This window comes from Callithrix jacchus, chromosome 10 (genome assembly GCF_049354715.1).
Source record: "Callithrix jacchus isolate 240 chromosome 10, calJac240_pri, whole genome shotgun sequence".
NCBI classification, from domain to species: domain Eukaryota; kingdom Metazoa; phylum Chordata; class Mammalia; order Primates; family Cebidae; genus Callithrix; species Callithrix jacchus.
The window spans coordinates 3249126-3276405 of record NC_133511.1 but is presented as its reverse complement, the minus strand read 5'-3'; the positions used below and the strand labels follow the sequence as shown (position 1 = coordinate 3276405).

General features: G+C 37.2%; 1 protein-coding gene across 8 annotated transcripts in view; it reads right to left on the bottom strand.

The window, feature by feature from the left end:
* The window catches only part of DYNC2H1 (dynein cytoplasmic 2 heavy chain 1), a 375588-nt gene that overhangs the window by 245758 nt on the left and 102550 nt on the right, over nt 1–27280 (bottom strand). For all 8 annotated transcript variants that reach the window (XM_078339343.1, XM_035263991.3, XM_078339345.1 and 5 more), the window contains exons 53-61: nt 23209–23287; nt 20965–21119; nt 17513–17650; nt 13602–13715; nt 12836–12996; nt 8224–8347; nt 7274–7395; nt 3793–3879; nt 450–576 (exon numbers count right to left, since the gene is read on the bottom strand). In XM_078339343.1, the coding sequence (XP_078195469.1) occupies nt 450–576; nt 3793–3879; nt 7274–7395; nt 8224–8347; nt 12836–12996; nt 13602–13715; nt 17513–17650; nt 20965–21119; nt 23209–23287 (1107 nt within the window). The remainder of the gene's footprint in view (nt 1–449; nt 577–3792; nt 3880–7273; nt 7396–8223; nt 8348–12835; nt 12997–13601; nt 13716–17512; nt 17651–20964; nt 21120–23208; nt 23288–27280) is intronic.

Genomic DNA, 27280 nt, shown 5'->3' with positions numbered 1-27280 from the left:
GGGGCAGGAGAGGGAAGGAAGCTCAACTGATTTCAGAAAGAAACCAAGAAAAAACAAGAGACAACACTAACCAAGTCAAAATAATAAAATATTCCAGGAAAAAATAAATAGCCAACGGTGTCAAACCACAGAATTACTGTCCTGAGGAAGGAAAATTTTTCTTTTAATTGAAGGGACTACTAAGTTTTCCATCTATTCATTTTCATCCTGCCCATCTCTCAATAACATGGGGAACTGAAAGGAAAATAGGCTGCTTTGCCTAAAATCGATTCATATAAAGACAGTTTGTTTAAAGATTAATTCACATAATGGTCATTTATAGCTAGATTATTTATCCTGAACCAGGTGCAAATTAATGGATCTTTCCCTCCTTTTCCTTAACATACATTATATTATAGATATCCCGTGTTTTAAAGAAAGACTCTTCATGACCCCTTTCTCAAACAAACCTGTGCATTCCATCTCTTATGTTCTCTATCAAGCTGATTAATTAAGACTTCTGCAGCTTTGATTGTTTCTTGTGCTTTGCTTACTTCAGCCTCAAGTTTGGCAGCTTCTGAAGTCCTGCTCTGAAATCTATGTAAACATTAAAATTTAATTAAAAGCAAAAAGGATTTGGGAGAGCTTTAATGAAATTATCCATAGTTAATAAATGTTTATGCCATAATTTAATTAATAGTATTAATGTTTCCATATGAAATATCATTAACAGAAGAGACAAATAGACCAACACACACATATAAACACACACACACACACACACACACACACATAAAGTGTAGCATTCTCTACCTCAAAAAACTTGACAGGTTTGGGAAGCCAAAGCGGGCAGATCACCTGAGGTCGGGAGTTCGAGACCAGCCTGACCAAAATGGAGAAACCGTCTCTACTAAAAATACAAAAAAAATTAGCCAGGCGTGGTGGCACATGCCTATAATCCCAGCTACTAGGGAGACTGAGCCAGGAGAATCGCTTGAATCCTGGAGATGGAGGCTGTGGTGAGCGGAGATCCCGCCATTGCACTCCAGCCTAGGCAACAAGAGCGAAACTCTGTCTCAAAAAAAAAAAACTTGACAGGGCCTCCATGCTCTACTACATTATATACAAATTTGCCAATACAGCATTCAAGGACTGCCCTAGACCTCTAATCTGTCTTTCTAGTTTTATTTAATTATATTACTGATCAGCAAAACCGTTAATATATGTCAAATCAGAAGAATTTTACATGATCAGTAAATATCCTATCTTTTATCTCCAGTGTTCTTCAGAATGCTCGACTGGCCTAGAGTATCTTCCAACCACACCCTTCCTTACCCCAGAGCCCAACCTCCTCTAATATTTACCACTAAAAATACAAGTAAAATTTCTAAATTCATTTCAGTACATTATGTATAACCTCTCCCTATATTCATTGATCTTTATAATTTTCTTTTTATTTTCCCTGAAAAATATGTGTACAATTTTATTAAATATAATAGTAATATTTGACTTGATTATTTAGTCATTAAACAAGCATATAAGTGCGTATAATATGCTTAGGGTGGTATCAAGCATCAAAAAAGTAGCATTTAATTCTCCAGAACAGTTCGAGTTAAACATTATAAATCTTATGTTATACATATGTAAAGTTAAACCCAAAGAAATTATTGCCCAGGTTCTCATCAATAATCAGAAGAGGATCTAAAGCTCATATACAGATGTGGCTGGCATTAAGTTGCATGTACGTTACAGTATATTTCATTGTCTCTCTAAGTGCCTTCTTCCTTCCTTCCCTAGACATAAGACTCTAGAACCAACTTGTCCAATAGGAACAAACAGCCACTAGCCACTTTGTACCTATTTACATTTAAATTAATTAAAGATAAATAAAATTTTAAATTCAACTCATCAGTCATATTACAAACACTGCCAAGTGCTCAGTGGCCACATATCACTATTGGATACCATACTGGATAACACAGATCACAGAACATTTCCATCATCTCATGCAGTTCCATTAAACAGCACTGTTCTAAAGCCTGGAAATGGAAAGCTCACCTTTATTCACAACAGTGCATACTCTACCACGAACACGGTTTTGCAATAAATATTTGTTGCATTAAATCAACTCTCATAACTCTGTATAAGCTGTATTAGAAATGAAAATCATCTCTTTAATTTTGTAAAATTAGAATTTAAAAATGGATAGATCATGCTTATTTTTTAACTCCCTTATTCTTTGTTGATATATAAGAAAGCAAAACTGTTATCATGGCCTAGAGTCAATTAAACCTTAATTAAGGATCATAAGTAACAGCATGGTTACCAAGATTAATTCATTCTTGAGAATGACTCTATAATGAAAAATGTCATTGCTTTCTTTATTTAAAATTAAAAGTTAATTTCAAAAGATCTTATAATAATCCTTCCAAAATAATGGTAGCATGCTGCAATGGTTAAGAGTAGAAACTTTATGGAATTAAGACAAATCTAGTATCTAACATGGCTTGGTATTTTACTAGCAGCTCAACCTTATACAAAAAAAGACTAGATAATTCTAACCTTCCTAATCTGCAAAATAGAAATATATTTACTTCTCATTGTTTTAAGGATTAAATAAATATATAAATTACCCAGTACAACACCTAACACAGCAAGTGACTAATAAATGAAGTCAAAACATTGCTATAATATGCTAACTACTTAATAAATATTTAATAATTAGATGAATATTAAGTGCTGACTGTGAGCATATGACTGTGAAAATTATACATTATACTTATTTTCCTTATACTTCTCTAGTAATAACTGAAAAAAATGATTTGATTTCTTTCCTATATTTCTTTTTTTTGAGATGGAATTTCACTCTTGTTACCCAGGCTGGAATGCAAAGGCGCAATCTCAGCTCACCGCAACCTCCGCCTCCTGAGTTCAGGCAATTCTCCTGCCTCAGCCTCCTGAGTAGCTGGGATTACAGGCACGCGCCACCATGCCCAGCTAACTTTTTGTATTTTTAGTAGAGACGGGGTTTCGCCATGTTGACCAGGATGGTCTCGATCTCTTGACCTCGTGATCCACCTGCCTTGGCCTCCCAAAGTGCTGGGATTACAGGTGTGAGCCACCGTGCCCAGCCCTCTTTCCTATATTTCTAACATAATAATTGTTCAGGAATATTGAAAACACTGGGTTTATCAGTTTGGGGTTTTCTTTTTGGTTTGCTTTTTTTCTGTAAGTATTTCCCTATAAGTATCTATTAGACAGAAAAAAAGGGAGTAAGGGAGAGAGAGAGGCAGGGAGAGAGAGAATTGTTTCCTGAACATAGAGAAAAAAATTCAAAGTTTTAATCGGATCAATTTCTCACTACAATAATTAGTTTTTCTTCCATTAATAAAGGAGGCATGACACAGCACTTCAACATATGTTGTATTAAATCAGATATTATTCAGCTTTTCGATCTTCAAATTTTTAAAAGAAAATGTTCTAACATTTAGAATTCCCATAACAATATTTTCTATCCTGTACTAAACAGGATACATGAAAGGCTTTAAGACTAATAATATTAAAAAATGATCCTTAACTTGAGTTTAATATTTGCATGAAGAAATTTTTTTAACACAAAGGAGAAAAAAGTTAAGAGGACAGAGTTTTTTAACATAATAATGTACCCTTAAAAAGGTGACAGACTAATGGATCGATAGCATCATCTGACATAAGGGAGTCTCAAATCTTAAAAGTCAAAATAAGAAAGAAATCAAGATGTTAAATGTAAACACTCTCAGCATTATCCAAAATACACTTCAAAATATAACTTACTTTTCTTTGAGTTCTGATACCTTTTGACCAACAGAATTTAGAAGCTCCTCTAGTTTCCTTTTTCTGTCTTCAGTTTTTTTCAGATTCCTAAAATATTAGTCAATATTATAAAAGTCATTCTCTTTTAGATATCAACTGTAAAAGAGCAGCAGCACCTTAAAATATAATCTTACATAAATATATGACAATGAAAACTGTCAGTAACTCTATATTATAACACCTTTACTTAGAATTTAATTTGAAAAGCAATGCTAAAATTATAAGTGTACCCTCTGACCCAACTATACCACTTCTAGGAATCTATATTTTAAAATACTCATACATGTAGATTTCTGGATAAAAATGGTAAATATTTATCTTCTATCTCTTCTAAAATGAAGCCAAGAAAATAAGAAAGATACACCTGCGCACAGATCAAAAGAGAAAAGTATGAAACAGGAGAGATTTCAAAAATAATTTTCTTATTTTAAGAGACAGAGTCTCACTCTGCCACCCAGGCTTGAGTACAGTGGTGCAATCAGAGCCGACTGTGGCCTCAAACTCCTAGGCTCAAACAATCTTCCCACCTCACTCTCCTGTACCTGCAAAGTTCAATAAAATTTTAAAAAGTAATAACTAACATACCAGAATGCAAAAAGCCAAAAGCTAAAATGACTATACAAAGAGGAGCTGAAAAAAGCAGAATCCTAAAATGTGCAGAAAATGTAAACAGATACATCTGAAAGTAACAATAAACCTAAATAGAGAGAGGATTCTTTAATAGTTGATATCACAAAGAGTTGGACCTCAGAATCCATTCTCTATTGAGAGCTGGCTAGCTGTAACGTAACTCAGAACGCTGCAAGTCTAGCTTATGCCCCTACTCACCTCCACCAACCTCTATGCACACATCCTCGGCGAAAGATACAAAGATTCTTTTTAAGTAAAATGACTGACATACTAGCCTCTCAAAATACCCGCAGAATATTCAGGGGTTGCCGTAAAATGGCCAGTCTCCATTGGATCAGCTTACAGTGATGCTCAGCAGCCAAGGAGCCCAGGCCACACACTCAGGGCTTCCAGCCAGACTTCTAAAACACACAATTAATAACCGCCAAGGATCAGACAGGTCAAGAAAGCTTCCTAACTTTTTAACAATATGAGGTAACATACAAAACACTGGGAATCAAAATAACATTAGACTTTTTAACAGCAACACTGAACTCTAGCAGAGAGTACAGCAGGGGTTCTCAGACTTCAGTGCACACCAAAATTACCTATCAAAACAGAGACTGCAAGGCTTTACCGTCCTCTCCCCCACAGTGTATCTGAATCAGAATCAGTTAGTTTGGGTAGAGTTCAAAAATCTGCACTTCTAACAATTTCCTAAGCGATGCTGCAGATCTAGGAACCAAATTCTGAGAACTACGTCAATAGAATAAGGCCTTCAAAACTGTGAGCTAAAACTCTTTCTAGTCTACTATTTTAAACACAACCCAATTACTGATCACATACAATGATATATTATAGACACTTTTAGACATGCAAATTTCATGTCTAAATTTGTATATGATCCAGCCCATATACTCTTTCTACTGTGGAAGATGTGTTCTAGAAACCTGAGGTACTAAAGTAAGAAAGAGAAAGAGGAATTCATAATAAAGGAATACAATAGGTAATCTGTAGATTACTGATCTGTGTGTTCTATTTATTTTTTCTTTGCTTTAGGCCAGCTCTTAAGGCTGTTATGTTGGGGCTTCTCTTCTCTTCAACAGGTAATTGGCAAGCCACATGTAGAAGGTTAAAACTGGATCCTTGTCTCTCACCCAACACAAAAATTAACTCGAGGAATAATAGACTTAAATCTAAGACCCAAAACCATAACAATTCTAGAAGATAACATCAGAAATACCCTTCTAAACATTGGCTTAGGCAAGAACCTTCATGACCAAGAACCCAAAAGCAAATGCAACAAATACAATGATAAACAGATGGGACTTAATTAAGCTAAAATCCTTCTGCACAGCAAAAGAAATAATCAGCAGAGTTAACAGACAACCCACAGAGTGGAAGAAAATCCTCACAACCTGTACATCTGACAAAGAACTAATATCCAGAACCTACAGCAAACTCAAACAAATCAGCAAGAAAAAAACAAACCCATCAAAAAGTGGGCTAAGGATATGAATAGACAGTTCTCAAAGAAAGATATACAAATGGCTAACAAGCATATGGAAAAATGCTCAACATCATTAATTATCAGGGAATGCAAATCAAAATCACAGTGCAGTACCACCTCACTCTTGCAAGAATTACCATAATCAAAAAATAAAAAAATTATAATAGATGTCGGCAGGAATGCGGTAAAAAGGGAACACTTTTACACTGTTTTTTGGACTATAAACTAGTATAAACTATGGAAAACAGTGTGGAGACTTCTTAAAGAACTGAAAGTAGACCTACTGTTTGATCCAGCAATTTCACAACGAGGTATCTACCCAGAGGAAAAGAAGGCATTATATGGAAAAGGCACTTGCACACCCATGTTGTAGCAGCACAATTTGCAATGGCAAAAATACAGAACCAGCCCAATGCCCGTAAATCGACGAGTGGATAAAGAGAATGTAGTACACATACATACCACAGAATACAACTCAGCCACAAAAGGGAACAAAACAATGGCTTTCACAGCAATCTGGACAGATTTGAAGACTAATGTGTCTAACTAAAGTAACTCAGGAATGGAAAAGCAAATATTCTCACGCAATTAGGCTAACCTATGAGGATGCAAAGGCATAAGAAAGAGACATCGGACTTGGGAGACTCAGGGGAAAGGGTCGGGGGTGGCAAGAGACAAAAGACTACACATTGGGTGTAGTGTAACACTGCTCAGATGACGGCTGCACCACAATCTCAGAAATCACTACTAAAGATCTCAACCATGTGACCAAGTACCACCTACTCCCCAAAAACCTATTTAAATCAAAAAAACATTTAAAGAACATAAACCTTTCGGGCTGCAGTTAGAACAAAAGAGATAAAATATATTTCTGACTTGGTAACAAACAGCAAATTAGATCTGTATGCTCCAATAGTAAGTGCTTAAATCTTCCTCCTACTTGCCCACACAGTTTTGGAAAATATATACTAAACATTTCCTAGAACTTAGAAGGTAAAAAGAAATATAAAAGCCTTAAATTTCCAAAGCTTTTGTTTTGTACTTTAACATTATTACTTTATGAAACTTTGGTTCTTTCTAAAGGAACTTTTACCTACCTACCTTAAAATAATAATGGTAAAGAAAAAGCCAGTTGGTTCTGCTATCTCTAATAGCTCTCTTTTTTGATCTGCTTTTAAATTTGTATTTAATTGACTCATTTTATGTTTTAGTATTGTCAACTGCCATTTTACAAATAGAGAAAAAAATAAAAAATAATAATATATTAAAACCTCATCAAACGGATGAAAATAAGGAATTGTTTATATTTTGTATTTCACTTACAATTCTAATCCTGCCTGTTCAGTTTCCAAAGGCTGAATCCGTTCCAAGACATGGGAATACTGGACATTGGCTTTCACCCAGGCAGCCAAAGGTGCAGCTGCAGTACTGGCACGCTTAGCATTCTGAAAAACCCACGAGAAGTGATCCAACATCCTTACTTAATTTCAAATGAAAGCAAAGTTAATTCTAACACATTTTATTTTGGCATTTATTTATTAGCTTGCCTCAAAGAAGTTTTTGGCTTATAGCTAAAATAAAAATACAGTGAACTGCTATTTAGATGAAGAGAAATATACATGAACTCTATTTTCACTTAAAAATAAATTTTTAGAACCACATAGAATCTTTAAAATAGTTTTATCAACATAATTACTCATTAGTCACATTTCTAATGAATATATGTGTCATCCACACCATGTTTAAGCATCAAGTCTTCTTGGGTACATGTGATTTATCTTCATTAGATAAAGATAAAAAATGATTTAGCTGCATTAGCAGCTGTAGAACCATTGTAACTGGTGTCAAAGAAGATGCACATAACATTTTGAATAAGGGATCTAAAAAAAACACCAGAAACATGAACTCTAAATTGTTCACTGAAACTAGACACCACTATTCTAACACAGATATCTCTTCTTATCTGACAAGTACAAGAAAAAATAAAAGTCCGCCAGGATAGTTGAAAGTTAAAAAGGAAAAACAGTAAGTTGAGAACATTAACAGCAAATACAAAGCTATTAAAACCACTCAACATAATAAATCCCCTTGCTGCCTGGATGCCCATTTACCTGATTCTGAGGGTTAATGCTTCCCAAATATAATACCTATAAGCTTATTTTTTATTTTCAATCAAGTGATCTAAACAATCGGCAATGATAAAGCATCACATTTAAAAAGCAGAATATTATATGGTATGAAAAAGCAAATTTATGGTATGACTTAAAAATTACCTTTGGATCAAAAGACCCTTTATTTCTAAAAAGCAGCTCTTCAACACTCTCTCTTATTTCCTTTGAAATACTCCGGGCATCAAAGGTGGCAATGTCTTCTCTTACACCTCTTTTTGCAAGGAAACTGAAATTAAAGCATATTTCCTTAAATGAGGCTAAATAAAATTTGCTGTTTCTGAAAAAAAAAATCAATTTAACAAAATGCTGCAGGCAATAATTTTATCCATTAGTTAACACAAAATACGGTACTAAAACCTTCTAATGTATTATCTTTATCTGTGTTAGTTTGTTTTGAGACAGAGTCTCGCTCTGTCACCCAGGCTGGAGTGTGGTGGTACAGTCTCAGCTCACTGCAACCTCCGCCTCCTTGGTACAAGCAATCCTCCCTCCTTAGCCTCCCATGCAGCTGGGACCACAGGCATCTGCCACTACACTTGGCTAATTTTTTTGCGTTTTTGGTAGACACGGGGTTTCACTATGTTGTCCTGGCTGTTCTCAAACTCCTGGCCTAAAGTGCCTTGGCCTCCCAAAGTATTGGGATTACAGGCATGCCCAGATGCATTATCAACTTTTTGTAGACAACAAAAACGCTGGAAAGAGATGTGACAGTCTTTCGACTGTTTTGTGAATAAAGTGATTTGAAAGAATCACAATCGTGTTCGACTCAAAACCGTATTTGTTTTCTTACCCTTTCGAGGAAACGAAAAGTGCTCTCTCAACCCATCTCCTCCTCCATCTCCAAATATAAAAGAAACTCTTTACTGTCAACCCAAATACTAACGAGAAACTTCTATTAGCACCGACCGTAACACCACTATTATAACATGAAACCTGAAGCGGCACGGTTTCCTATTTTGTTTGAAACCATGTTTGCCACTCCTGTTTATTATTTAAGGGTCGTCCTCTTTCTGTTACTGTCTCTGTCTCTTTCCCTCCCTCGCTAGCCCCTAAAAGTGTAAGACTCTTAAGGATAGTGACTGTATTTTCTTCCTCAGTAAATCGCAGTGAAATCAGTCTTCTCCACTGTGTATGTCAGTCCTCTCCACTGTGTAAATCAGTCCTCTCCACTGTGTATGTCAGTCCTGTCCACTGTGTATGTCAGTCCTCTCCACTGTGTAAGTCAGTCCTCTCCACTGTGTAAATGAGTCCTCTCCACTGTGTATGTCACTCCTGTCCACTGTGTAAGTCAGTCCTCTCCACTGCGTATGTCAGTCCTCTCCGCTGTGTGTGTCAGTCCTCTCCACTGTGTAAGTCAGTCCTCTCCACTGTGTAAATCAGTCCTGTCCACTGTGTAAATCAGTCCTGTCCACTGTGTAAATCAGTCCTGTCCACTGTGTATGTCACTCCTGTCCACTGTGTATGTCAGTCCTCTACACTGTGTAAGTCAGTCCTCTCCACTGTGTAAATCAGTCCTCTCCACTGTGTAAATCAGTCCTCTCCACTGTGTAAATCAGTCCTGTCCACTGTGTATGTCACTCCTGTCCACTGTGTATGTCAGTCCTCTCCACTGTGTAAATCAGTCCTCTCCACTGTGTATGTCAGTCCTGTCCACTGTGTATGTCAGTCCTCTCCGCTGTGTATATCAGTCCTCTCCACTGTGTAAATCAGTCTTCTCCACTGTGTATGTCAGTCCTGTCCACTGTGTATGTCAGTCCTGTCCACTGTGTATGTCAGTCCTCTCCACTGTGTAAATCAGTCCTGTCCACTGTGTATGTCAGTCCTCTCCGCTGTGTATATCAGTTCTCTCCGCTGTGTATGTCAGTCCCCTCCGCTGTGTAAATCAGTCCTCTCCACTGTGTATGTCACTCCTGTCCACTGTGTATGTCAGTCCTCTCCACTGTGTATGTCAGTCCTCTCCACTGTGTATGTCAGTCCTCTCCACTGTGTATGTCAGTCCACTCCACTGTGTATGTCAGTCCACTCCACTGTGTAAATCAGTCTTCTCCACTGTGTATGTCAGTCCTCTCCACTGTGTAAATCAGTCTTCTCCACTGTGTATGTCACTCCTGTCCACTGTGTATGTCAGTCCTCTCCACTGTGTAAATCAGTCTTCTCCACTGTGTATGTCACTCCTGTCCACTGTGTATGTCAGTCCTCTCCACTGTGTAAATCAGTCTTCTCCACTGTGTATGTCAGTCCTCTCCACTGTGTATGTCAGTCCTGTCCACTGTGTATGTCAGTCCTGTCCACTGTGTATATCAGTCCTCTCCGCTGTGTATGTCAGTCCTGTCCACTGTGTATGTCAGTCCTGTCCACTGTGTATGTCAGTCCTCTCCGCTGTGTATGTCAGTCCTCTCCGCTGTGTAAATCAGTCCTCTCCGCTGTGTATGTCAGTCCTCTCCGCTGTGTGTGTCAGTCCTCTCCACTGTGTAAGTCAGTCCTCTCCACTGTGTATGTCAGTCCTCTCCGCTGTGTATGTCAGTCCTCTCCGCTGTGTATGTCAGTCCTCTCCGCTGTGTATGTCAGTCCACTCCACTGTGTAAATCAGTCCTCTCCGCTTGTATGTCAGTGTAAATCAGTCCTCTCCGCTGTGTATGTCAGTCCTCTCCGCTGTGTGTGTCAGTCCTGTCCACTGTGTATGTCAGTCCTCTCCGCTGTGTATGTCAGTCTACTCCACTGTGTAAATCAGTCCTCTCCGCTTGTATGTCAGTGTAAATCAGTCCTCTCCGCTGTGTATGTCAGTCCTCTCCGCTGTGTATGTCAGTCCTCTCCGCTGTGTATGTCAGTCCTCTCCGCTGTGTATGTCAGTCCTCTCCGCTGTGTATGTCAGTCCACTCCACTGTGTAAATCAGTCCTCTCCGCTGTGTATGTCAGTCCTCTCCACTGTGTATGTCAGTCCTCTCCACTGTGTGTGTCAGTCCTGTCCACTGTGTATGTCAGTCCTCTCCGCTGTGTGTGTCAGTCCTCTCCGCTGTGTGTGTCAGTCCTCTCCGCTGTGTAAATCAGTCCTCTCCGCTGTGTACATCAGTCCTCTCCGCTGTGTACATCAGTCCTCTCCGCTGTGTATGTCAGTCCTCTCCGCTGTGTGTGTCAGTCCTCTCCGCTGTGTGTGTCAGTCCTCTCCGCTGTGTGTGTCAGTCCACTCCACTGTGTATGTCAGTCCACTCCACTGTGTATGTCAGTCCTCTCCGCTGTGTATGTCAGTCCTCTCCGCTGTGTATGTCAGTCCTCTCCGCTGTGTGTGTCAGTCCTGTCCACTGTGTATGTCAGTCCTCTCCGCTGTGTGTGTCAGTCCTCTCCGCTGTGTAAGTCAGTCCTCTCCGCTGTGTAAATCAGTCCTCTCCGCTGTGTATGTCAGTCCTCTCCGCTGTGTATGTCAGTCCTCTCCGCTGTGTATGTCAGTCCTCTCCACTGTGTGTGTCAGTCCTCTCCGCTGTGTATGTCAGTCCTCTCCGCTGTGTGTGTCAGTCCTCTCCGCTGTGTAAGTCAGTCCTCTCCGCTGTGTAAATCAGTCCTCTCCGCTGTGTATGTCAGTCCTCTCCGCTGTGTGTGTCAGTCCTGTCCGCTGTGTAAGTCAGTCCTCTCCGCTGTGTACATCAGTCCTCTCCGCTGTGTACATCAGTCCTCTCCGCTGTGTATGTCAGTCCTCTCCGCTGTGTGTGTCAGTCCTGTCCGCTGTGTAAGTCAGTCCTCTCCGCTGTGTACATCAGTCCTCTCCGCTGTGTACATCAGTCCTCTCCGCTGTGTATGTCAGTCCTCTCCGCTGTGTGTGTCAGTCCTCTCCGCTGTGTGTGTCAGTCCTCTCCACTGTGTAAATCAGTCCTCTCCGCTGTGTACGTCAGTCCTCTCCGCTGTGTGTGTCAGTCCTCTCCGCTGTGTGTGTCAGTCCTCTCCGCTGTGTGTGTCAGTCCTCTCCGCTGTGTATGTCAGTCCTCTCCGCTGTGTATGTCAGTCCTCTCCGCTGTGTATGTCAGTCCACTCCACTGTGTAAATCAGTCCTCTCCGCTGTGTATGTCAGTCCTCTCCGCTGTGTATGTCAGTCCTCTCCGCTGTGTGTGTCAGTCCTGTCCACTGTGTATGTCAGTCCTCTCCGCTGTGTGTGTCAGTCCTCTCCGCTGTGTAAGTCAGTCCTCTCCGCTGTGTAAATCAGTCCTCTCCGCTGTGTAAGTCAGTCCTCTCCGCTGTGTATGTCAGTCCTCTCCGCTGTGTATGTCAGTCCTCTCCGCTGTGTGTGTCAGTCCTGTCCACTGTGTATGTCAGTCCTCTCCGCTGTGTGTGTCAGTCCTCTCCGCTGTGTAAGTCAGTCCTCTCTGCTGTGTAAATCAGTCCTCTCCGCTGTGTAAGTCAGTCCTCTCTGCTGTGTATGTCAGTCCTCTGTACTGTGTATATCAGTCCTCTCTACTGTGTATTTCAGTCCTCTTTACAAATATTATATTTCTTGAGCAATTCTTAAAGATTCTAAGGTATTCCTTTAATCCTCTTGACACTTTAACAATCATTTATAGAGAAAGGAATATATAGATCTTGATATATGATTACATAGAATGCCTTTAAATTTCCAGGCAAAAGTATACCCATGTATTTAGATGAAATGTACTTTGAAAAACAATATAAGAAATATTTGAAACTGAGAAAGAATGTGTCACTCATTGCTGAAAATGGAAAAATTTACCTTTTCATGCTCACCCAAGATGTATCAAAGATACCCATCAACCTTAAAACTCCTTCCAGAATGTCTCTAATTATGTCGGGTGGCATGCGTAGAGAGCGAATTTCTGAAAGTGATTCTGGCTTAATATTTCCAACTGCTAGTTTAGCTTCATTTACTAAAGGCTAAAAGAGAAAAAGGCTATTTTTATTTTCAAATTGTATATTTCTTAAAATCATTAACTCTTTATAAATTATCTTTTATTGTCATTTTATGCAAAATGACTATAGTTACTAACGTCCTCTCTCTTAAAACACCAAAATGCTTTCAATCATACAAGGCGTAAACAAGGTGTAAAAAATGTTCCAGTTGAGACAGTAAGAGTTCTTGCTGCCACAACTGCAATAATCTAATTTGGAAAATTTCATTTGTTTTGAGACAATTTGGCATTTTTAAGAGGCTCTTTATATCTTAAGAATAGCTGACTAATTTAATCAGCTAGAAAAGAGCGTAACAGTTAATCTTAATTTATCTAATACATTTTTTTCTTCTGCAATTAAAACCATGTGGTTTATGAAAAACAAAGATTATTTTTAATTACCATCCATTAATTCACTTACTTTTCTTGGCAGGTTTTCCTTCTTACTCTCTTTTACAAGTAATATTTTGGTTGAAAACCACATTTTGTAATACTCTGAGAAAATAACTTGAGCTACAAATAATGTTGAAATTCCTACCTGTAACTGGTAAGCAAAAATGTAAATGGATCTTAGAATGTTTTTTAACTTACTTGTACTTCTTTCAATTCATCATCAATTTTATTTTTTCTTTCTTCAATTTTCACAACTTCTTCTGCTATTTTGTGCTTTAGCCTTTCGAGTTCTGTTTTCTGCTCACTAGCATCCTATAAGAATATTTAAGTGGCATTCCAATCAATTTTAATGCATATTTAAAAGTATGAAGTCTAAAAGATAATATTTTAAAATAACATTTTCTATTAAATGTTTTTCTAATATTAGTTTTGAATCTATGACAAGAATGTTTCCAAAATGCCTGGGAACCAATGATTTATTTTACTCTATATCTTCCATCAGAAAGGTTTCAGTGCTTTAATTTTTTTCTACTTGGCAAAGCAATAAATGCTTTTTATATAAAATTTAAACAAGATAGAAATACATAATTTTCAGTGTACAATTTTAATTTGTATTTCCTTGGTTACTGATGAGGTTGACATCTTTGCATATATTTGTCAGTCTGAGGGGTTTTCTTTCCCCTCTCTTTTTTTTTAGAAACAGGGTCTCTCTATGTTGATCAGACTCCTGGACTCAAGGGATCCCCCAACTTCAGCTTCCCAAGTAGCTGACATTAAAGGCATGTATCGTCATGCTCAGATCCTGAAATGCATAATTTCCTAAATAATAATAAAACACACTGAACATATAAACAGCCCAGGCACAGCTCATGTATTCCTTCTTTTATTAACCTCCTGTTCCAATTAGAAGGTATCCCCATTCTGAGTTTGTACAGCATTTAATTTGTACTGTCTTTATGACATAAACTTAGAATTACAAGCCTTAGAAGTTAAACAATTTGTTATTAGCTATCTCTTCAGACAGTACATTCTACAAAATACCAAATAGAAATATTTGCTATTTATAATTAAGTAAAATTATTAACTTATGAGATGCATAGTTATTCTCCTGGGGCTCTGCTGGATAATAAAATTACCTACAGTCTTTGAAACATCGATTCTCAGAACAGGGCAGAGAAAAAAGTAGCACATAGTCACTGTATGCTACTAAGGTCACCAGCCTGAGAGTACACAAAGCACACATAGTGCTGAATATTTTCCTTTTATAAACACATAGTAATCAACAGTGTTATCCCTTAGGTAGTGTTTACTTTTTTATGTTTCAAATAAGTCCTTTAGGGTAAAAATAATTGAAAAGATTTTTTAACAATAAAAATGGCTGGCTTTAAGTAGACATTTATATTAATTTTGTTTCAAAATACCTTGAGAAAAAAATTATGCTAAAGTTTTACAGTATAAAAAGTATATTTACATTTTCTGATGTATTACCAGGTCAGATACTCACTAATTTGATTTCTATTGTAGTTTGGCTGTTTGTATAATTTATTTATTTCTTTTTATTTATTTATTTATTTTTGAGACAGTCTTGCTCAGTCACCAGGCTAGAGTGCAGTGGGGTAATCTTGACTCACTGCAACCTCTGCATCCTGGGTTCAAGCAATTCTCTGTCTCAGCCTCCCGAGTAGCTGGGATTACAGGGTCCCCACCCCCGGCTAATTTTTTTGGATTTTTAGTAGAGATGGGGTTTCACCATCTTGGCCAGGCTGGTCTTGAACTCCTGACCTAGTGATCCACCAGCCTCAGCCTCTCAAAGTGCTGGGATTACAGGTGTAATTTCTTACGAAGGAATCATATAGTATACAGTCTTTTGTGCCTGGCTGTTTTCACTTAAGTGTTATGTTTCTAAGATTTATCACATTTTCATTTCTCTTAGCTAAAAATCTGAAAGTGGGACTGCTGGTTGATGTACTAAGATATGTTTAACTTTGTGAGACTGTGTCAAACTTCTGAAAAGTAACTGTAGCATTTTTCATTTCCTCCAGCAATTATACGAGTTCCAGACGCTCCACACAGCCTTGCCATACCACACTGAGGTGGTCTCAGTCTTTTTATTGTCCCCATTCTGGAGGATATGCAGTAGCACATCACTGGGACTTCAGCCTACATTTACTTGACGGAGCATCTTTTCATGTGCTTACTGGCCCTTCAGACGTCTTCTTTCATAAATGGTCTGCTCAATACTTTTGTTCATTGTTAAACTGGATTTTTGTTTTACTATTAAGTTGTAGTACTTTTTAAAAATTCTGAATATAAGTTCTTTACCATATATACACGCTCTGTGAATATTTTCTCCCAGTCTGTGACTTACCTTTTCATTTCAGAATTTATTTCAAAGAATGGGAGTTTTTATTTAAAATCCAATTTATCAATTTTTTTTTCTATTTTGATATGACATCTAAAAAGTCTTCACCTCACCTAAGGTCATAAAGATGTTCTCCAGTATTTTTTCTACAGTTTTGCAATATAATGTTCTAAACATAGATTCACCATCCATGTTATGTAAATTTTTGCGTAAGCTAAAAGGTAAAGGTCCTGGGCTTTTTATCTCTCTACCTGGATATCTAAATATCCAGTACCACTTTTTACAAAGACCATCTTTCCCCGTATAATTGCCATTTTTTTGTAAAATCAACTGACCACGTTCCAATGATCTCCATGCCTAATATTATGCTAATATCACGTTGCCTTATGATTACTGAAAAGTGAGTCTTGAAATCATAAGTCCTACAACTTTGTTACTTTTAAGATTTTTGGGGCCGTTTACTTTTTAATTGCGATATATCCATCAGTCTGGTGAATATTAAAGTTGATATTAATAAGATGCATTAGACTAGTGCCTAGTTGACTAGGTAACAATCACCAACATGGAGATGGGGAAACATATTTGAAGCTTAGTCAGGGAGGTAAAACTGACAAAATTTAATGACTTATTACATTAAGGAATAAGGCAACAAAATTCTAAGTATAATATGATTTATAAGTACTGTCTTAAATAATTAGTGTATATTATAGTATGATAACTTGAGGAAAGAAATACAGTAAAGAAAACTCATAAGTTCAGTTTTGAACCTGTTTCAAATTGTACTGCCCAAGAAACTTCCAAGAAGACATGTTTAACAGATAACATAATTTTTTTGAGAGAGAGAGAATCCTGCTCTGTCACCCAGGCTGGAGAGCAGTGACATGATTTCAGCTCATTGCAACCTCTGCCTCTCAAACTGAAGCAATCCTCCCATCTCAGCCTCCTGAATAGCCTGGAATACAGGCAAGTGCCACCACACTTGGCTAATTTTTTAATTTTTTGTAGAGATAAGGTCTCACTATATTGCCCAGGCTGCTCTCAAACTCCTGGGGTCAAACGATTCCCACCTCGGCCCTCCAAAGAGCGAGGATTACAACAGGCATGAGCCACCATGCCCTGTCAGTAATTGGGTAAGTCTGAAGCTCATAAGAGGAGTTAGGGATAAAGAATAAAAAATATTAATTTGAAAACAGTCATATGTTGGTAATAAGAGCAATATAATGAACAAGATCATCCTGAGAGAGCATGCAGACATAGAATACTGAGGCAAAGAAGGAACTCAAAGCATTCAACAAAACGAAGGTAACGGCTCAAAAAATATATAGTCAAAATACAAAACATCCTGAAAGTACTGACAGAATAAAAACATTTCATAAATCTTGGGAAAATTAAAAGCAAGAAAACTCTCAAAGCCTAATGGAGAGAATGCCAAGAAAAATAAAAGGAAATACCAACCTAACTGGTAGAGTATAAAGAAATAAAATCAGTTAAATACAGATCCGTGCCAATTTAAAATATAAAAAAAGTTTAGATAAGTTGGCACATGGTCAACTGAATGTACTAAGTTACGACTCTAAACAATGTGGGAAAGTACCATTCCTTTACATAAAAGCTTGAGGACATAATATCAGTCTGACTCAGTATGAATAAGCAGTATTTTTACAATCCACATAAGTGAAAATGTTATTTTCCACTGACCGACAATCAGGCGTAAATGCTCTCCCTATTGATTTCGTGTTTGTGGTACCTGCATTGACACTGTGATCATCTGAAGGGCAGCATCTGCTTCATCTTGCTTAGTTTTAAGTAATACACTTTGTTCTCCAGCTTTTCTGTTCAGTTCATCCACAAGAGCTTTAGCTTCATTGAGTTTAGATACGCCAGCCTACATCAATAAAATATTGATTGGCAATATTTTAAAACAGAAATGTTACATGCACATAGTAAATCAAGCCCTATAATATAGAATCTAGCAAACATGTTAAGTGTGTATACACAAAACAGTAGCAAGTAGACTTAGGTTTTTTATTATTACTAATTATAACAATTTATTTCACATGGTACTCATTAAGATTAAAAGATTCCACAGAGGTTTTAAAGAAAAACAAATTTTAAAGCATCACAGAGAATGGTTCAACATATGTAAATCAGCTAACATAATACATCACATCAACAGAACAAAGGACAAAAACCAGATAATCATCAAAATAGACACAGAAAACACATTCGATAAAATTCAACATACCTTCAAGGCAAGAACACTCAAAATATTAGGCATTGGAGGAACGTATCTCAACATAATAAGGGCCAAAAATGACAAAGCACCTGCTCACAACATACGGAACGGGGAAAAGCTGGAAACCTTTTCTCAGAACTGAACAAGACAAGGAAGCCCACTACTTTCACCACTCCTATCCGACACAGTACCAGAAGTCCAAACCACAGCAATCGGACCAAAGAAACAAAAGGCAACCAAATTGGAAAAGAGGAAGTCCAACTGTCCCTCTTTATAGATGGGCATGATTTCATATCTAGAAAAACATAAAGACTCCACCAAAAAACTCTTAGAAGTAATAAGTAAATTCAGCAAAGCTGCAGGATACAAAATCAACACAATAATCAGTAATATTTCTATACTTCAATAATGAACTCACTGAAAAAGGAATTAAGAAGGCAATCCTATTTACAGCAGCTACAAAAGGAAAACAAAATACCTAGGAATAAAGTGAACCAAGAAGATGAAAGACCAACTGCAGCACACTGATGAAAGAAGTTGAAGATGACACCAAAGCAAGGGAAAGGCGGCCCATGCTCATGAATCAGAAGCATTAGCATTGTTGTTGCTGGGCGTAGTGGCTCATCCCTATAATCCAGCACTTTGGGAGGCCAAGGCGGGTTGATCATTTGAGGTCAGGAGTTCCAGACCAGCCTGACCAACATAAAGAAACCCCCTCTCTACTGAAAATATAAAAATTAGCTAGGCACGGTGGCATGTGCCTGTATTCCCACTACTTGGGAGGCTGAGGCACAAGAATCTCTTGACCGAGGAGTCAGAAGCTGCAGTGAGCTGAGATCACACCATTGCCCTCCAGCCTGGGCAACAGAGCAAGACTCCAACTCAAAAACAAAAAAAAGTAGTATTAGTATTGACAAAATGTCCATATTACTCAAAGCAATCTAGAGATTCAATTCAACACCTATGAAAATACTAATTACATTCTTCACAGAAATTTTTTAAAAAATCCAAAAATTTGTTTGGAACCACAAAAGGGCCTGAATAGCCAAAGCAATCCTAAACAAAAATAACAAAGCTAGAGACATCACAGCACCTGATTCCAAAATATACTACAAAGCTATCATAATCAAAATGGCATGGTATTGGTAGGAAACAGACACACAGACCAATGGAAGAGAATAAAGAATCCAGAAGTAAACTCATGTATTTACAATCCACTGATTTTTAACAAAGAAACAAGAAAATATATTGGAAAAAGGACACCCTCTTCATTAAATAGACGTGGGAATAGATTTTTTTTAAAAGATACAAAAACGGCCAACAGGTATATGAAAAAACATCCAACATCATAATCATCCTTTGATCATTAACATTCTTGCTTGTATCAAAATATCACATGTACCCCATAAATATCAATAAAATTATCAATATCAAAATTTTTAAGAATAAATCCATAAGACTTGAAAAAAATTACAGAAAAGCTAAACAGATAAATACATATTTTGATAGTTTAAACATAAGCTTAATAAAAAACACTTTTTACCCATTACATTAGGTGGGAGAGAAAATAGCAAGCAAGGGATAACTCAGTAAATCTTCTCTAATTTTAGTCTCACTGATTGGGAAAAAGGACTCAAGAGTCACTCTTTTTCATAGTAGACATGATGTGGTTTTGTCTGCCTAATATTGACTTTTCTTGTAAGAGACTGCCTCACATATGGTTCTGCTGGGCTGTCGTTTACTTGCCAAATCTGCATTTTGGGTAGGCATTTGACCCTGGCCTGGCCATTACGGTACCCTATCCCACTGTCCAGACAACACAGTAATGAACCCAGGAATGTACATGAAAACAGTTCTTTCTCTTCTGTAACGTTTTTATCACTTAACAAATCAGAAGAGTTGGAGAAAGAGTAATGGCAAAATAGGAATGTAACTAATATTTATTGAGTACCCAACATAAAGTACAGGTATCAAACCAGGTTCTTTCCATGGAAATTTTATCTAATACACTCACATACAACTACCATTGACCCAATTAAGCTGCAAATCAGTGAGTTAATTTATCCAAAGTACCATAGAGAACTAAATCCGGAAATTAATCTTCCCAAAAGCCTGTACAATCAGCATCTCAATATAAACGAATCATTAGAAATGATAAAGATAATGATCTGAGTTAAGATGGAACTTAGTTTACTGCCCTAACAAAGGGAAGCTAGAACTTTAGAGAGGAAACGTTCTCTAACAACTTCAGAGGTTGACATTCTAATGTCACATGTAAGTTAAAGTTCTATAATTAGAGAAATACAAAAACTGTTCAGAATGTACTAAGCGAAGTAACATGCATAAAAACATTACTTTCTAAAATATAATTTTAATTTTAAAGGTTATGATAGAGTATAATCTTGGATATTACATTTTAGTGAATAACAGGGTTTTCTTTTTTATTATTATTTTATTTTTCTGTAAGTTACTGGGGTACGGGTGGTATTTGGTTACATGAGTAAGTTCTTTGGTGGTGATCTGTAAGATACTGCTGCGCCCATCACCCAGGCAGTATACCCTGCACCATATTTGTTGCCTTTTATCCCTCTGCACTGCCACTCTTCCCCTCAAGTCCACAAAGTCCATGGTATCATTCTTATGCCTATTAACAGGGTTTTCTTAATTTCTAAAAATGTTTTCATGTGAAAGAGACTCTTAAAGAGAGTACCATAAGCTAGCAAAAACCCATAAATGCCAACCAGTGAAGAAAAGAAATAACCATTGAATTAAAAAAATATATATAAACCATTACTAAAACCTAGAGGGCAATAGAGGTAGGAAAGTGAGACTGCATTCCAAGGCTTTTAATACAGTACATTTATTAATACCAAGTATATGTCATCCACAACACAGCACTGTGATGCACAAAACTCTTATTTCCTATATATAGATTTAATAATTCAAGACTACCAATACTATACCTGCAAATGACTTTGTCTTTTTAATAATTCCTTTTTCTTGCTGCTACTAATGGCAGAATACACATGTAAAAAGGTCATATATCGGCTTGGTGTCGCGCCATATGCTTTACAAGATTCATGGATTAATAAAAATGATTTTAGAAAATCAGGATCAACTAGAAAAAGAAAATAAAAATAACTTACTTCCTAATGATACTTATTTTACACAAGATACTTCCACGCGACATAACTATAAATATGAGATGGCATCTTTGCTTAAAGATATACAGGCATTTCTAGGCAAGTACCCACAGCTCCCGTCTTCCTTAGGAATCTTGAATTCTCTAGTTTTGTAGCCTCTATTCGTCTACTGTTATATGTTTCCACTGAACAACTTCATTGTTATAAGAAAAATAAATCTACATATTGTCATAGCATATAAATTGGGACTATATAACATGTACAATAATCCAAAAGTGAGCTAAACACAATCTTCTGAACAGAAAAGCAATGCACAAAATTCCTATCCACTCCCACTTGATACAGGGAGAAACAAGACTTCAAAAGCCGGAAAGTTAAGAAGTTCACATTAGGTTCAATATATCCATGATCAAACACATTATCTTCCTCTCACTGACACAATTTCTATCTGTATTCCCTGCCCAGTAAATGAAATCAATTTCTAATGAATATTCCAAGACAGAACCCCAGGAAACATCCTTGACTCTTCTTTCTTCTTGTGTGCCACAGCCATTACATAATCATCAAGTCTCATTTAGATTACCTCCTAACATCCACCAAGTCCATTCCTTCCTCCATTCCTACTATCCCTTCCTTGGTTCAGGCCTTCATCATGTCTCTCTTAGGTGACTACAACAAACTTCTAAAGAGTTATTGGCTTTTGGTTTCTCCCTACTACCAATCTATTTTCCAATAACTGAAGAAAGGAGTATATAAAGAAATTTCTATTATTTTTTTTTTTTTTGAGACAGAGTTTCGCTCTTGTTACCCAGGCTGGAGTGCAATGGTGCGATCCCGGCTCACCACAACCTCCGCCCCCTGGGTTCAGGCAATTCTCCTGCCTCAGCCTCCAGAGTAGCTGAGATTACAGGCACGCGCCACTGTGCCCAGCTAATTTTTTGTAATTTTAGTAGAGACGGGGTTTCACCATGTTGACCAGGATGGTCTCGATCTGTTGACCTCGTGATCCACCCGCCTTGGCCTCCCAAAGTGCTGGGATTACAGGCTTGAGCCACCGCGCCCAGCCAGAAATTTCTATTTCTAAAACAAATCTCTGGTTAAATCTCTTTCTAAATCTCTCAATAATGCCCTATCACCTGCAGGTTGGAATCCAAACTCCTTAGGATAATGCAGAAGGCTCTTTATTACCTAACCATGCCAACCTTTCCCTCCTTCATCTAGTACTTACTCATACATCTTATGTTTCAGCCCTTTAGGCTATTCATAGGTTCGTAATATGCCTGTTTCACTTCTCCAAATCTTTTCCATGCTACTCACTCTAACCAGAATGACTTTCTTAAGATGCCTGTCTGGGAAATGTCTATTTCCTATAATACCCGCTAGTCAGAAGTTTTACTCTCCAATGTATTTCATAACTTCTACCATCACTTATTTTGCTACATCAGATATTTATGTTTATATATAATTCTCACTATCACTGGACTATGAGCTATTAAGTGATCTCTAATATCCAGCTCAGTACGTAGTATAAAAAAAGTTCCATAAATATTTGATTAGATGGTTAAAAAAATAAGTGAATTATAATCTAAAAATAAAGACCACAATGAAAATTAATTTGAAGTTAGAGAAAATAATGAGGATATTATAGTTAAGAAAAGATTAAGCCCATACTCAAAGAATATCATAAAACTTTTTCATATATAAATTATAGAGTTCTGTGACATATCTAAGTGATAAGCTAATATGAAAAGTTCAAGGTGCTTGCAAGAGACTCTAAACAATTTAAGTAGGTCCTTGAAATCACTCAGGTCAGAAAAATAATTTTTAAATTTCTTGGACTCACACAGTAGATATTCTGTGGGTTCAATGTTAAATGACATAACCATTAATTTAAAAATAAAAAGGAATTCAAAATTTAGTTCATGGCAGAAGAAATCTAATTTTGTTATATTTAGCATTATTCAAATTTATAATCACAAATCTTTAATGGATCTGTAATATCAGAAAAATGGCAATTATTTCATAAATAAAAACTAGACAAAACTGACTTCATCAAAATACTACCTGAATTTTTCTTTTCTTCTTTTCGTTTTTTGTGATTGTGTTTTTCTTCACCTGTTTCACTGAATAACATTTCAGGTATCTAAAACATAAAAAGCAAATCACTATGAAAAAGCTTAAGTCCCATATCAGAATTGATTGTACTTTTCTTCTAGCATTCATTCCAGACTAAGAGAAAAAAAAATACGGAAATCTTTAGAAGAATGATCTCCTAGAAAACATTTTGACACATATCAACCATTAGCTGACTACAAATTAATGCACATTGGGAAAAGCTCACATGAAACGGTTAGACTGCATGAAATAAAGGAAATTACAATTTGGATTGAATTAGAAAATTATCACAATTGCCATTTAAAAACATACATTAATAAAAATATTTTATTTGGCATAAAACTAGTAAAATGCCTTCATGGCACAGTGGAGTAGCAAGGATTCTTAGCTTTTTCAAATAAGAACTAAAACTAAAAAAAATAATTTTATAACTGATAATTCTAAAAAGCATATTCTCACTATGACTGGAATTTTGCCACTATTGTAAATCAGCAAATATAGTTTCATAAGCAGATATCATTATTATTAAAGAAAAGGTGACCTTCTAAGAACGCTGCTTCAGAATATACAAAAGGAAGTTTCGTTTCCTGAAAAAAATTAAAGTAACAATTTCCAAATTTTAAATTAAGCCAAACAGCTTCAGTTGCTTTCACCTGATAGAGCTGACATTACCAGCAAGAGGAAACACATGTGATCCGGGTAATCAGGTTAAAAAAAAATCACTTTTTACATTTCTCAGAATGAAGAAAAAATGTAAGCTAAAAGAACTCTTCATTAATGCAGAGTTGAAATGTACCATAATTCTTGAGACAGAGATTTCTGACAAAACACTTATGTCTATGTGAGAATATTTTAAACTTATATTTTTAAATCAACGATAATTTGTTTCTTTGAGAACTTGCTTTCTTTAAAATGGTCTATTCTCAAACAATATCCTACATCAGCAAAGTCTGCCTTCCTGATTTGCCCCAGTTCCTTCACTTGAAATAAAAATAGTACTTTCTAAAGAGTTGAATGGGCATATTTAGGCTATTAATTTGCTTCATTTTCCTCTATTACATATTTTCATATTTCATTCTTATATCTCATATTTTTCATATTCTCATATCTAATACATATGCTCATATATTTCATACATCAATATATTCAGAACATAATGTATTACATATATTAACATTTCCTAACATATCCAAAACTGATGGATCCTAACAACGCCATCAAAATAACTTTCAATTGCTTCTAGTTGCTTATCAAGTAAGATTCAAAGTCATGGCACTTAAATGCTTCCCCTCCATATCTGTCCCCAGTCTGGCTTTTAATAATATTTCCCACGACAATGTTCCACATACTCTGTGCAGCAGCCATGTGAACTCTGTTTCCCAAACACACCATGCGATATCACGCCTCTGAACCACTGGACCCGCAATGAGGCGGTGCCCTCCTGCACTTCAAACCACCCTTGCTAAGCTCCCTAAATTCGGTTTTCATAGTATCTGGCTGGTTAAGTAACCACTAACCCTCCTTGCTCCAGGTATCTACCAGTCCATTTCTTCATTCCACAAATAAGTTTAGCTCTTGGGTCACTGTCACTCTTTCCAGCACAATCCTTGTCTTACTCCTTAATTATTCTTTCAGTATCCGTTATAGATAAGCCCTCTAGCACCCTCACCTCTCAATTCCTTGAACCCCTCTTCTCCTCTTATCTACCACACGGTTGTCAGCCACTCCCCTACACAGTCACAGTCATATCCTGGGATTTTGTAATTATCATCAAGTGAAATCCTTCCATAGTCTCACTTTCAAACATCCCATTCTTCCATCACTACACTCCTGTCTTCCCAGTTTACTCCCTTCCAACATAAAATCCTAAAACTCCACTGAAACCTACTATCTACCAATTTGACCACCACTGCATTGTCATTCACCATCTTCCTATCCTAATTTACCACCTTACCAACTTAAATTCCATGGTAAATCAAAAGAATTACATTCTTTTAAATATTGTAAAATCAAAATAATTACATTCTTATAAATATTCTCGACTCTCTTGCCTTCCACTGTTTTGTCATCATCAAGCAGCAAAGTCCCAATTCTGGTCAAATCTAAGTCACCACCTATTCGTGGTCTGCAGCCATGAGTGCACCTTTGCCTTGAGAAAAAACACAACTATGTTGTTTGGCCTCTAGAACTCGCGATCACTAACCTCAAGTGAATCCTATCATACTCCATTCGCCTAATCCTTTCCCTCTTTCACTCTCCAAAGACAACTATTTGCACGTGTTCTTGTATCTCTTTAAGCCTCCAAAACCTCCTCCATCATTCTTTCCTTCAGGGGATAATCTTCCTATTTCACTAAGAAAATGGAAACAATTAGAAAAGAATATTTCAAACTTCCCAGCACCACAACTGCCCACCTACTTGGATTTACCCCCCTCTATTCTGTTTTCTTTCCTCTCATCACAAGTGATTCCTACATTCTCATAGGAAAGGGCACTCTTTGGTTCTTTCATTTGTGTACTAGATCCATCTGCTGTGCAACTTACTTAATGGTATTATTCCATCAATTTTTTCCAGTCTGTTTTGCATCAAATATTTTATTTTTTTGCTTCCCCATTAATCATTCTCAACAGCCTATGAACATGCTATAGTTTGTCCCAACTTTAAAAAAAAAAAAAAAACAGGCCGGTTGCGGTGGCTCAGGCCTGTAAGCCCAGCACTCTGGGAGGCTGAGGCAGGTGGATCACTTGAGGTCAGGAGTTTGAGACCAGCCTGGCCAACATGGCAAAATCCCAGCTCTACTAAGAATACAAAAATTACCCAGGCGTGGTGTCGGGCACCTGTAATCTCACCTACTCAAGAGGCTGAGACAGGAGAATCACTGGAAGCCAGGAGGCTGAGGTTGCAGTGAGCTGAGATTGCACCACGGTGCTCCAGCCTGGGCGACAGAGCAAGACTCTGCCTCAAAAAGATAAAATAAATAAATAAATGCTTTCACCCCTCACCTTCCTCCAGTTACTAACCCATTTCCCTCATCCTTTATACAAAATTCCGTAAAAGAGTTTACCCATATTCATTGTCTCCAATCTCTCATTCTTTCTGAAACATACTCCAATATGGCTTTTCCCATTACTAAGGGCCACTGCTCTAAATTTAAAGTCACCAATGATTTCCATGGTGCTAAGTTCAGTGGTCAATTCCTAGTCCTTATCTACTCTCGTGTGTCACTGTTCCTCCTGTCTTCTTCCTTTGACATGCTACTTTCTCCCGGTTCCTAAGATATTATGCTTCTCTGCTTTCTTACTTCCCTAGCAGCTTCTTCTCGGTATTCTTTGTGGGTTCTTCCTCTTCATCTCCCCAGTTTCTTAATGTCTAAGCATCCGTCCCAGGGTTCAGTCTTAGGTCACTACTGTCTTTTGCTTATTCTCACACTCTTGGTGATATCATTCATTCTTATAGCTTTAAAATACCACCTACACCCTGATAATTCCCCAAATTTCTTTCTGTATATCTGACCCCTAGAACTCCAGCCTTACATATTCAAATGCCTTCTCAACCTTATAACTTTCATGTCTGGTATCTCATATTCAACACATCTAAAACTAACTGAAGGCCTCATAGTCTCCTCTCAATATGTCTTTCTCAGTCTCCTCTGTCTCAAATGATGGTCATTTCATCCTTCTAGTTGCTCAAGCCAAAATACTTGGAGGTATTGTTGATGTCTGACTTCCTATTACACCTTCTTACAGTCTGTCAGCAAATTCTGTTGTTTCTACTGAAAAACATATCCAGAATACAACCATTCTCATCACCCTACCACTACATCCTTAGTCCAACCTGTCCTTTTCTCTCTGGATTACTGCAATCAGTTATAACTGCTTCAACCACCGCCCTCTATAGTCTACTTTCAACACAAAAACTACAGTAATCCCACGAAAATACAAGTCAGAACAATTCTGTCTGAAAGCAGCCGAAGCAGTTAGTTCTCAGGAAAAGCTGGAACCCTACACAGTGCAGTGGCTGA